A 13534-nucleotide genomic window follows, 5' to 3' on the forward strand; every position below is an offset into this window, starting at 1 on the left:
ACTAGTAACTCATGTTTTTACATAGAATCTTTGTTTTTTCAAATACTGGCCACTTTTTTTTTAAGAAAGTAAATATGATGCCATCAAACCAACAGACCATGTTGGCAGGTTAGAAGTTCAGTAGTCCATAGTCTTTGCTCTAAGGCCTCTAATTTGGCCTGGTGAATCACAACCTCAATAGCCTACCATTCATTCCCCATTACTGACAGTCATTCCTCCTCAGAACTTCAGAGATAAATGGACCCATAAGCATGACTGCAAGAAAATCTGCTTTAAGCCTTCTTTATCTGTCAGTAAGAGGTCGTCAGTTTCTTTTGCCTATTGCAAGCCAGATCAAATAATACTCCAGCTACTCTGGACCTCAAGAGTAGCAGAGTATCAAACTGTCCTCAGCAAGAGGTAAGAAAGGAATCAGACAAACAGCAATCACCTAGCTGAATTTTGTACTGGGCATCTATCTGCAGTGGCTCCAAGCCTCTTCTAAGAGGAAACTGATTAGATCCTCTCTGTAATGAGTCCAAATCACCCATACCCACTCACCTCTATCTGAGAAGTCAACCACTTGTTCAGTTTCTGAGCCAGATGAACGAGTCTGCCGAAGCGGGTATTTTTTCGGAGTCACTGGAGTAGGCTGCTGCTGACTACGGGTCACTCTCCTGGTAGAATAAGCAGGCTCCTCAGTGCCAAAAGACTGCAAATTTCGAACAGGACTGGAATCTGATCCCGATTTTAAAAATAATAAAACAATTAAAGAAAAAAGAAAGAAATCTGTTTTATATTCCATTAGTGTGACTTATTAGCATGTAGGTTCTCCTACATATAAGCAACATAGAGATGGTAGAGAGGTGCAGTACAGCACAGAATTAATGGCTTAGGCACTGGAATCAAGGCTGAATGTAATTCAATTCCACTTCATCATACTAACTAGATGGGCATACTGGGCAAGTTAATCTCTCCAAGCCTATTTCCTGATCTATTAAAAAAATGGGAAAATACTAGTAACACATTCCTCACACATTTGCTGTGAGAAATAAGTGAAATAAATCATATAAGGGACTTAATAAGATCCTTAGATATCTAAATGTAGTGCTTTATAAATATTAGCTACATGTTCTTTCTTCCTTTAACCCACCAGAAAAGAGATACTCTACTACTAAAGATATAACAATACACAAATATTTCCTTTCTTAAAGGACCTTTCTTTCTTCCTGATTACCCTGTCTGACACTCTAAAGCAAAATAATACTAGATTCATAAAGGGTAAGGCAGGAATACAACTTTAAAAATTTTTGGATGCAGAAATCTATTCTGAAGCAGCCAATAGTTCTTTTACATCTCCAATCTGAAGACACTTACAGGAAAAAAAGCAATTCAGAAGTTAAAGTCTATTTTAAACAACAGAAGATCCTAATATGTAAATCTTACAGATTCTTCAAAGAAAACTGAAATTCTCAAACTCTCCTGTAAAACTTAGCACACAGCTCAGTTTTCAGTTTGCATATCTCCAAGGGGCTCCATTTACAATGTAGTCTACATTTTGTTTTAGAAAGGGCCATGTAACATGAATCATAGTGTGAATGGTGTCCTCAGGAGTTGTGTAACTTACTGGTGATAAAGTGTTACTAGAGAGACTAAGTGCTCAGGTATTAGGTTGGTGCCAAAGTAACTGTCGTTTTGCATTGCTGAACTTTGCTGTTTGATATTGGAATACATTCTTAAATAAATGTGGTTATGTTATACATCATTTTAATGCACGTTTCTTGCTTTATCTTTTTGCTAATGACTTATTACTTGCTGTTTATTTTTAGACTATAGAAATGATGTTAGACAAAAAGCATATTCAAGCAATTTTTTTACTTGAGCTCAAAATCGGTCATAAATCAGCAGACAACTCACACATCAACAATGCACTTGGCCCAGGAAATGCTAATGAACATACAGTGCAGTGGTGGTTCACAAAGTTTTGCAAAGGAAGACAAGAGCCTTCAAGATGAGAAATGCAATGGTTGGCCATCAGAAAGTGACAGCAACCAATAGAGAGCAATCTTCAAAGCTGATCCTCTTACGAATACACAAGAAATTGCCCAAGAAGTCAACGTTGACTTTCTATAGTCATTTGGCATTTGAAGTAAATTGGAAACGTGAAAAAATTTGGTAAGTGGGTGCCTTATGAGCTGACCAAAAATTTTAAAAATTGTCATTTTGAAGTGTTGTCTTCTCTATGCAACAAGGAACCATTTATCGATTGGATTATCACCTGTGACTTGACGACGAAAAGTGGATTTTATACAACAACCAGCGACCAACCAGGTTAGTGGCTGGACAGAGAAGCTCCAAAGCACTTCCCAAAGCCAAACCTGCATCAAAAAAAGGTCACGTTCACTGTTTGGTGGCCTGTTGCAGGTGTCTGATCCACTACAGCTTTCTGAAACCATTACATCTGAGAAGTATGCTCAGCAAATCAATGAGATGCACTGAAAATCGCAACACCTGCAACCAATACTATCAACAGAATTCTTTTCTATTACAATGCTTGATCACACGTCACACAACCAATGCTTCAAAAGTTGAACAAACTGGGCTACAAAGTTTTGATTCATCCACTATATTCATCTGACCTCTCACTAACCAATTACCACTTCTTCAAGCATTTCAACAACTTTCTGCAGGGAAAATGCTTCCACAATCAGCAGGAGGCAGAAAGTGCTTTCCCAGAGTTCATTGAATTCTAAAGCATGGATTTTTACACTACACAAATAAATTTATTTCTTGTTTGCAATAATGTGTTGATTTTAATGGTTCCTATTTTGATTAATAAAGATGTGTTTGAGCTTAGTTATAATGATTTAAAATTCACAGTCCAAAACCGCAATTACTTTTGCACCAACCTAGTAGTAGATGGCACTTCAAAATGATCCTTTTTTTGATTTGTGGTCAGCTCATGAGGCACTCACTTATCGAGCTTTTTCACCTTTCCAATTTGCTTCAAATGCCAAACAATTGTAGAACAAGCCACATTGAGTTCTTGGTTAACTTCTTCATGTAGTTGTAAGAGGATCAGCTTCTATGATTGCTCTCAACTGGTCTCTGTCACCTTCTAATGGCTGGCCACTGTGTTCCTCATCTTGAAGGCCTTTGCAAAATTTCTTGAACTACTACTGCACTGAACGTTCATTAGCAGTTCCTGGGCCAAATGTGTTGCTGATGTTGCAAATTGTCTCTGCTGCTTTATGACCCATTTTGAATTTGAACAAGAAAATTGCTCAAATCTTTTTGTCTAACATCATTTCCATAGTTTAAAATACATATAAAAATAAACAGCAAGTAATAACTCATTAGCAAAAACATAAACCAAGAAATGAGCACTGAGATGATATGTAAGATAATTACTTTTATTCAAGAATGTACTCCAGTATCAAATGGCAAAATTCGACAATGCAAAACTGCAATTACTTTTGCACCAACCTAATAATTCCTAGTTATTTTGAATATTTACAACTTTCAGCTGTGCAGTGCATGGCCAATTACTTTCTAAGAACACTTATGCACAATCTGTTGCATATATTATACCCTCTGCCTATAATACCACTCTTCCATTTTCAACTTGTAAATTCCTACTAGATCCTTTAAGATTTCCACCTCTGGACTTCCACAGCACTCTATGCCAACCTCTCTCAGAGCCCACTCCACAATACATTATCATATCAGTTTACATCCTGCACTATACTGTAAGCTCCTTGAGGGCAAGAAGTGTGATTTTTCTATCATGGTATTCCAGAACATAGCATAGTACCTCAATTATAGTCACCATTTATCAATATTCCCATTGTACCAAAAGATAAAAACTTAAAGTTGAGAAATCAAGAAACATCTATACTTCAGCTCAAATATTAGATTCAAAAATAAAGAACAGTTGCTAAAAGAGAAGGTTTCCACCTTCTTGCTTGGAAAATAATAGATGTTTTTCTCTTATTCTGCAACATGCTCATACAGCAATAACCAAATCAATGCTATTTAAGTGCTCAAAGTATTTTATATTTTCCTTCTTAATTTACTATCCCTCTTAATTGATCGTCTCGTCGGCTTTCTGTATTAATTACAACTTTCTGTCTTCCCCAGAGAATCCCAGAGCAGAGCCAGGAGGGTCAGGGATACCCTCCAAATCTAAGCCCAGATGGCCAATTGCACTACAGAACCTTCCAAAACCGAGATTCCCCATTCTCTACCACCAAAGCAAAATTCTGGGTATTTACAATTGACAGCTGGTCAACTGTTTCTATTTATTAACTGTACCTGACTATATTGTATAATTAAACATGGTTTTAGAAGTACTGGGACTTCTTTGTGGCCCAGCTTGTAAAGAATCTGCCTACAATGCAGGAGACCTGGGTTTGATCCCTGGGTTGATCAAAGATCAACCTGGAAGATCCCCTGGAGAAGGGAGAGACTATCCACTCCAGTATTCTGGCCTAGAGAATTCCATGGACTCTATAGTCCATAGGGTCACAAAGAGTCTGACATGACTGGGCAACTTTCACTTCACTTCGCTTCAAAGTACTAGGCCTCCTATAATAACAAGTTCTTCAAGAGACCACTTTAAGTCCCTAGGCCTAAACCACTTTTAGGAAGTGAAAAGATAACACTCTCATTTTACTGATTGGGAAACTGCAATCTATAAAAAATTAAATGACTCAGGACATTCATGTTTCACACATCTATTAAAGCAGACACAGTTCTTTTGGGTCTACAAATCAGACAGTTCCCCAAATGGAACCATTTTAAACACGTAATACTTCGCAGTCATTTATTCTGTATTTTACCAGATTCTGTCATCAACATTCAGACAAGGGACCAGTTTCCACATTAACCAGCACAATAATATGATGTCCAATAAGCTGTGAGGTGTGATCATGAAAAAGGAAGCTTTTACCTTGGGAACTCTGGCTTAGCCGGGCTGAAGAGCGGGTGACTCGGGCAGATCGCCGGGATGTGCCATCACTTTCTGAACTATCTGTATGCTCAAGATCTGTAGAAAAATCGGAATCTTCGGTTCCATCTGAACTACTCCCTGCATTCCTCTGTAACACCACAGATTCAGACATTAGCACAGAAACATTTACTCAGTGGGTTTGAATTAACACTGGAAATAAAACAGACTGTGATGCTGATAACACCAAGTTCAAACGTTCCTTTTATTTACTTAAATGGAACAACCGACAAATAATGCACCTTTATTAAATAAATACAGAAGAATTCTTACTGTATTATTATAATTCTAAAACAAGTTCATTAGGTCAGTACAACAAACTTTAATAAAGTATTCTACTCAAAACAGTCTGGTTGACATAAAACATGTACTTACAGTAAGTCAAGGGTAATGAGAAAAATGTTAGTGCTAGACCCCACTGAACTTTAGAGTAGCTTTTGTTCAAAGTCTCCATGAACAGTTATTACATTTTTAAAAACCACACACTAATTCAAAATGTCATGGTCCTAAAAGAACTTAGGGAGAAAGAGAGTAACATTCTTCTTTCTTATGTTATCTACTTTTAAAGTTTCTCCATTTGAATGCCAAAAGTGCTTTAAGAAAGGGGGGAAGGGAGTGACTTGCACATAAAGACTTATAGGTAAGCATAAACAGAAGGTTGGAGAAGGCAATGGCAACCCACTCCGGTACTCTTGCCTGGAAAATCCCATGGATGGAGGAGCCTGGTGGGCTGCAGTCCATGGGGTCGCTAAGAGTCGGACACGACTGAGCGACTTCACTTTCACTTTCATGCACTGGAGAAGGAAATGGCAACCCACTCCAGTGTTCTTGCCTGGAGAATCCCAGGGAGGAGGGAGCCTGCTGGGCTGCCGTCTATGGGGTCGCACAGAATCAGACACGACTGAAGTGACTTAGCAGCAGTAGCAGTAGCAAATAGAAAGTTTTTAAAAATCACCTTTTCAATTAATAATTATTTACCAATTGTTAGCCTTCTTAGGCATGATTAGCCACAGAGATAACTTTTATCAACTGTGCTAATAAAAGTGTTAACTTTTATTAACACTATACCTTTGACTAAACCAGAAAGAGAAATATATTTGCTAAAAAAATAAAAAACAAAACCAAAAACAACACTGAAGCTTCAAATTATTGATAGAAGTTCTTTATTCAAAATCCTAAGCACCAGTTGTTTAGAATTCATAATCTTTTAGATTTTTGGAAAGGGAAAAATTTGCATGCATCTGCAAATAATACCCTTTCTGCAGCAAAATGTATAAACATTCACACTAAATGAGACACACAAAAACTGTAAATCGCCTCAGGACAGTTTATGCCACCAAATAAGCTACTAAAAAGCACACATTTTCACAAGTTCTCTGTATTTGGGAACTGCAGAAAGAGAACTGTGGGCCTATTCCAAGGCACCAGTACTACTGTTGCATTTGGTGAGCCTTAACATAAATACCACCTATCAATGTACATCACTGTAGGAGACATTAAAAAGTATAAATACTTGAAAGCCTCTGGGAAGAGAAACATTTCTGCAGAAATGAACAAAAATACAATCAACTTTCCAAATATTCCAAGGCTAATCTGCCCAGATACTGAGTGGAGGCTCCAGAGACAGTCACAGAAAATTGACAGAATAAAAGGGGCGTCTTAAAAGTCATCCAGTCCAATTACTCAGATATTGAATCCCTGACTATCTCTGACCATCACCTTCCTGACTTGATCATGGAATCGAGTTCTTCTCTCCCGGCTTTCACTAATCTACTTCCCATCTTACTCCATAGCAGACTTAATTGCTCTCTCACTTTCCTGCCATTAAGCTTTGTCTACTATTGCCAAGTAGAGAATTTACTAGATCTTTTCAAGTTATTTACGAGTCTGTTTTCCCCATCAGACTCAGATTTCCTTAAGCCAAGGATCATGTCTAATTAATTTTTGAATCCCCAGCAGCCAGCAGGTAGCAAGCAGTCAATAAACATTTGTTGAATTGAATTAGATTTGTTCTGGAGTCCCGGCTCTGCATTGCCTAATTGAGCGGCTTGGGGTACTCCATTAAGCCTGTTTGTTTAGCTGAGAAAAGAAGGGGTGGGGGTGTCCCTAGGTGATCTCATAAACCCCATCTAATTCTAGAAAGTTTCTGATTTAACGAACTGCATTTTGTAGGCGCTGGCTAACTAAGCACACAAGGAAAAATCACAGCTTAGGAGCAACAGGTGAGAGTGAGATCCCTGGGGAGTGGGCGCTGGTTCTCCACCACCCAGTTCTCGGCTTTGTTGTGTCCCCCGCGGGGAAAGGAAGGATGCTCCAAAACTCCGCCTCTGTGAGCATCATCAGACGGAAGGGAGGGGATTCGAGTCACCCAACCGCGGTCCCGATAAACCGCGCCCCCACAGGACAGACTGGCAGGCCTACCCAATCAAGAGAGGAGAGATCGTTCTCTACGGCCTTTCGGACAGCGATAGAGCCGGGCCCAGACACCGCCCCCACACGCGGGGAGGTGACCGTTGAGCCCAAATGGGCGGTGTCACCAGCCAATCAACATGTTTCTAGACGTTTCAGCGACCAATTAACGAGAAGAACGCCTCCGAGCCAGGCAAGCAGAGGGCGGGAATAGTTGCAACCATAGGCCGAGGCCAGGGTCGGGCCCACATTTTTCTGTTGGGTATGGACAGAAGAGGGTTGCTAAGCTAGATTCGGGGGAGCGGCAAGTTGGAACCCAATCATTGTAAGGCGTGGCCAACTGCGTCATGTTTCTCAAACGACTGTCTTTAGAAACCCGCCATCCCTCCCGTCCTGTTCCTCTCACCTTCCTTCGAGGCATTGCCGGCTGCTGCGGCCCGACGGTTATGATTCGGGCAGCGGCGGCAGCAGCAGGAACGGTGGCTCCGGCGGGCTCCGTGGCGGCCTCTGTAGCAGTCCCAATCCTGCGGACGATCCCAAGTGCCTCCTGCTTCTCAGCGTCTAGAGCCTTCTGCGCAGGCGCCGCGGGCTGAGGCGCTTTTTCCTCCACTTCCGGCTGGGGTTTGCGTCACTTAACTTTACGGGTCAGAGAGGATTCTGGGAGGTTCGTTCCCCTGGTGAGGCTACTGAGCGCCATTTTGGACTTGGGCAGGAAGTGGCTCCGGTGGTGGAAAGTGGGGACAGCCATGTTTAGTTAGGGGAATGACACCCTTTGTAGGCGTGGGTAGCCATTCCTGTTTGGGGCAGAAGCCTGACAATTGAAGTTAACGGTTCTCATCTTTACCTTGGGCAAAATTTCCCTTCCTGGTCGTTTTAATTTCTGAAGTCGAGGAAGGAAAGCCCCAGAATCCATCAGGTTGTTGAGATTTAACCCCCTCGTCGCCGAATTGGCTAAAGGACGTTTCCGTTTATGGGCATAAACTCAAAGTTGGGAAGGGATATTTTGCAGAAGAAACAAGTTTAACAGCTATCCTGTGTCAAAATGGTGAGGAATGGGAGCTTGGGAAAGGAACGAAAGGGTAGTGTCCATCACCAGGAAGTTTCTTGTCTGGTAGAGGAGACATTGTCCTTGCCCTTTAGCAAACATCAAGTAGATTAATTCGTTCAATCGCAAAAGGAGACCGAACCATTCTCCAGAAGCTGTAGCTCCAAAGAAGAGCCAGTTTAGCTCTGTGGTGAGCGCCCGTCTCCTTACCCCATCCTGTATGGGTATGAGCGCCTTGGGTGGCCCGCAGGATGAGAATGTGTGTGCATGTGTGTGCGCCAGAGCCGCAGAAGCATTGAACTTCATGAGCCCAAGTGACCTCTCGAAATTCAGCTGCTTCAGCCAAGAGTTGGGGGACGGAGAAACAGGAAGGAGTATTTTTAGTAAAGCTGGATCTCAGGCACTGATTTTTAAATAATAGTGAGGCGGCCTCGAAAGAAGAAGTTGTGGAAGATGTAAGCTAGAAGAGTTTAAAGGCAGGGACGTGGATAGCAGACGTTGAGGGTTTGAGTGAGTGAGTGAAAGTCGCTCAGTCTTGTCCGACTCTGCGACCCCATAGACTGTAGTCCATGGAATTCTCCAGGCCAGAATACTGGAACGGGTGCCCTTTTCCTTCCCCAGGGGATGTTCCAACCCAGGGATCGAACCCAGGTCTCCCGCATTGCAGGCGGGTTCTTTACCGGCAGAGCCACAAGAGAAGCCCGTTGAGGATTTAGCTTGCTGAAAGAAGAGCCTTGAGAGGACCAAGGCTTGACCTGGAGCGCATGGGTGGGATCCAGGCAGGCTCAGTCATTAATTTAGGGTCCTGGACCCCAGTGTCACCTAAGGCTAGCTAAAATGGATATCCACCCCCCCCCCCCCCCCGCCCCGCTCCTGGAGCTGAGATTAAGAACGAAGCAGCATAAGGCAAACATTTGATTGATGTGCTAAACAGAGGACTCTGAAGGATTGAAGTTCCAGACCCTTAGCTAGCACTCTCCTTGGAGATACTCTGCGTGCTTAATTCCTCAGTCGTGTCTGACTCTTTGCGACCCCATGCACTGCAGCCCGCCAGGCTTCTCTGTCCATGGGATTCTCCAGGCAGGAATACTGGAGTGGGTTGCCAGACCCTCCTCCTGGGGATCTTCCCAACCCAGGGATTGAACTCAGGTCTCCCACCTTACAGGCGGATTCTTTACCAGCTGAGCCACCAGGGAGATATTCTGGGCTAGTGTTAAGGCAGACAGCTTTTGGTATTTTGTTTTTATTATTTTAGCTTTTAGTCTTTACTATAGATACTTTTGGATACCTTACTTAGTTTGAGGTGCACATAAGATCTTATTTGGAAAGGGCTCCTGCTTATTCTTCTTTTGTATCCCCTCAGGACTTAAGCATTTAATTTCACACTATTACTTTTATTCTGCACTTACTGGTATGTTCCTAAGGTTATTTTTGAGTGTTCTGGCTCCCCAACTGTTGGTCAGGAGCTCTTATGTTAAGAGCATGTCTCACTTCTTTAATACCATCCTTAATAGTACTCAGTCCATTCTATGCTGTGCTTAGTCACTCAGTCGTGTGCAACTCTGCGTTCCCATGGACTGTAGCCCGCCAGGCTCTTCTGTCCATGGCATTTGTCAGGCAAGAATACTGGAGGGAGTTGCCATTTCCTTTTCCAGGGGATCTTCCCGACTCGGATGGAACCCACATCTTTTGCATTGGCAGACGTGTCCAGCATTGGCAGACGGATTATTTACCACTAGCGCCACCTGTGAAGCCTACAGTAAATTCTTGCTGGTCAATCATAATATGTTTACTGTTTCACAGTCTGAATGTATAGCACTCAAAGATGGTGAAGTATGCCTCCCTGGAAATTAGTATTTTAGAGTAAAACCTTATCCTGACTTAACTATTCATCATACAAACACCAACATTACAGATGTTCAACATTAATTAATCACTTAAACTGAATTTTCAAACACTGCAGCCAGCACTAAGAGTTTACGGTTTCATTTAGACATGGTTCTTGCCCTTGGAAAGTGTACCCTCTAGCAAAAAGATGGAAAAACTAACACCAATGGGATAGAAATGTGATCGTAAGAAAAGTGTGTACTAAAGATGAAAGTCAAATACCTAGGTATGTTTAGAATGGAGAGGGGGAAATCCTGAAAGCTTTTTCTCTCTTCCTTTTTTTTTTTTGAACTACACATAATCTTTACTTTGTTATATTCATCATGACACAGTTATCACCCAAAGCAGGAACTGATGTTGATTTCATCAGCTCAGTTACCTTTTACCAGTTGTCCTGTCCTCATCTGCCAGACTTCACATAGGTAGCTCCACTGTTCTTGCCTTTACACTTTCATACAGGCTTTTCTTCCTGCCTTGATGCATCTCTCAGCCTTGTTTAATATTTACTTTCTTCCGAAGGTCTTTCCTGACTTTTTCTTTCTAAGGTATTAGGGCATAGTGATATATGTTACTCTGCACTTATTGCTTTATAGGTACTTTTTCTTATACAACTTGGTAGATGTGCTGTTTCCCTCACTCTGTGCCTAACAAGCAATAAGAACATAACTCCTACTTATTTTATTCATCAGCTCTTCTAGTGTCCAATACAGGGCTTTGATGTCAGATTTAGATTTGAATTTCAGCTCTGTCACTTTCTCTCTGCATTGCTCGTGGACAATTTATAAAATTTACCTGTGTCTCAGTTTTCTCATCTATGAAGTGGAGATACAAATAGCCACTTTAAGAGTTGGTATAAAGGTTAAAGGAAATGATTGTTATAAAGAGCTTAGCACAATTCCTGATAGAGTAAGTGCTAAGTAAATGGCTGTTGTTATTCCAGTCACCCTAGTAATGGCTGTAACATCTTAATGTTTGTGACTATAACTTTATATGGTCTCAGTGGGTTGTTTGCTTTTTTCTATTGAGCTTCACTTAACTCAAAAGATACAGAATGATTACCCAGGCATTATATATTAGGTATTGAGTCAAAGCAAGATAGACAAAACATCGTGTTTCCCTAGGTCAGTAAGCTTGTTGTTCCAAAACACAATAGAGCAGTAATGGAAAAATAGAAAAATGAGCAAAGTTCAAAAGTGGTACAGAGGAGGAAATGTATTTTATCTGGAAGCTTTAGGAAAGTATGCATAGAGGAGGTGAACTTTATAGGACAAATAAGTTTGCCTGCAGACAAGGAGAAGAAGGACTTTCTTACAAAGGGAACAGCATGTGCAAAAGCAGAGGTGTGGAGCAGCCCTGTGTGTGGGTGGCTGAAGGCATGTCTAGATATGGAGTGGCTGACATAAAGAAGAGGCAGGAATGGTTTGGGAAACTATTTAAATGTCCTGGAGCCTGGGCCAAAGGTGAGGGGGAGTCTCTAAAGGATTTTAAGCAGAGGAGTCCCACAATTAGGCTTGCACTTTAGAGATCTGTTTCTGGAAGCTGTGAGGGGGACTGATCAGAGTGGCAAGGAGACCAATCAGAACGCTGCCATAATAATAACCTTACCCAGAGTCGAGGGGGAACCAAACAGGGCAGGGGTAGCAGGGATAATCTTTTGTGTATGTTCTTGTGAATTTTCTCCCTCATATCTGTATCTCCTCTCCTCTGTTACATTTGAAACTTCCTAAAATATCCCTCAATCTCCTTTCAGATGTTCCCCTTGCCAGTAAAATGATATATACCATATTTCAAATACAAAGTATAGTTGTCCATTGTTTGTTTCAAAGGCCTAGGAGTTCCTCAAGGTTGGGAGCCTTGCCTGGCTGGCCTCATCATCTCCAGCTTCTTTCTTGCTGGCATCTAAAAGGGCTCGGTAAATGGGGTAGCCACTGCCAGGTGTTGCTCGGTTAGGAAAGACTTGCACAGAACCAGTCGTCCTCTCTCCTCTAAGCCTCTTTCTGACCAGTAGTGGTTAAGGACAGCAGTTTCTTCTGTGTGCATAATAACTGTCCCGTAAGGTGAAGAAGCAGGCCTTGACTTTTTAAAGACAACGCTAGTGTAGCCAGGCCAGTCTCATAACTTCTGAGTAAAAGTATTGACCTAGTCCCTATCCCTCTGTGAAAATCTCAGAATTTGCTGATGTGACCATAATTCATATTAAAATCTTTTCATTTACAGCTGCCTTAAAAATAGAATCAGTGAAAATATATGTTTTTTTTTAATTGAAAAAAAAAATAGAGTCAGTGAGATCATTTGTGGTTCCTTCTTTTCTTACTTTTGCTAGATAAGGCCAGGGACTTCTCTTACCTTCTTGGCCACTTGTTAATTTGGTTCTTGGATCACCTTGTCCACACCCACCTCCAGCCCTACCCTGGGGGAAGGTATTGGACAGATCCCAGCAAGCTCAGGCACTGTTCCCCGCCTCTGCAGCTGGGGTTATAAATAACCACCAAAACTCAACAGTCAAATAAGTACATTTTGAAAATTGCTCAAATTAAAAAAAAAGATCACTCTGATCCTGATTGAGTAGCAGTTTTCCCACTCCTGCCCTTCATTTCCCCCTTTCTTTCACTTATCTACCTCTCTTCTCTGATCCAAGCTCCCTAGGGAAGCCAATCTAAGCACAAAGCCCTCATACAATGAAGACGTCTTTTCCCTTATTTGACAGGGGCAAAGCCCTCCAGGGCTGTAGTTATAGTTACACAATGTTGTTATAGCAGCAGAGGCCTCAGGGCAACATATGTTCCTGGGTGGTAATTGGGTTTGCTTTAACAGACTGTCTCTCGCTGTTTCTCTATGCCCAAATTCATTTATCAAGAAAACCAGGGAATTGCCATTATGGATGGGCCTTCATGTTTTGTTTTGTTTTTTTATTCCAGCAAAACCAAATTCTTTTTTATTCCCAGGGTAGAATGTATTTAGTGATCACGGGTTGAGACGTTTTAGACTGAAGTTATTTTCATTTATTCATTCAACTAATATTTATCGAGCATCTGATAAGTGCTATGCATTGGGTAGGAGCTGAGTGTACTCTGTGAATAAACAGACAGGTCTTTTCCTCCTAGAGCTGTCAATTTAGGACCAGTGTGTAATAGTGGGGGCTGGGGGAGTATGACGTACACCTGCACCAACCCTCTCCACCTTTTCAAAAGTTATTAATCCAGTAT

General features: G+C 41.5%; 1 protein-coding gene across 3 annotated transcripts in view; it reads right to left on the bottom strand.

The window, feature by feature from the left end:
• Positions 1-7984, bottom strand: part of KAT7 (lysine acetyltransferase 7) — a 34777-nt gene extending 26793 nt beyond the window's left edge. Inside the window, exons 1-3 of one of the 3 annotated variants that reach the window (XM_019981783.2) lie at positions 7803-7984; positions 4931-5078; positions 541-717 (exon numbers count right to left, since the gene is read on the bottom strand). In XM_019981783.2, coding sequence (XP_019837342.1) covers positions 541-717; positions 4931-5078; positions 7803-7817 — 340 coding nt within the window. In that variant the 5' untranslated portion in view covers positions 7818-7984. Of the gene's footprint in view, positions 1-540; positions 718-4930; positions 5118-7802 lie in introns of those variants that run through there. The other 2 variants (XM_019981781.2, XM_019981780.2) reach the window with 2 other exon arrangements.
• Positions 7985-13534: the final 5550 nt, after the last annotated feature.

Source organism: Bos indicus, chromosome 19, assembly GCF_029378745.1.
Source record: "Bos indicus isolate NIAB-ARS_2022 breed Sahiwal x Tharparkar chromosome 19, NIAB-ARS_B.indTharparkar_mat_pri_1.0, whole genome shotgun sequence".
NCBI classification, from domain to species: domain Eukaryota; kingdom Metazoa; phylum Chordata; class Mammalia; order Artiodactyla; family Bovidae; genus Bos; species Bos indicus.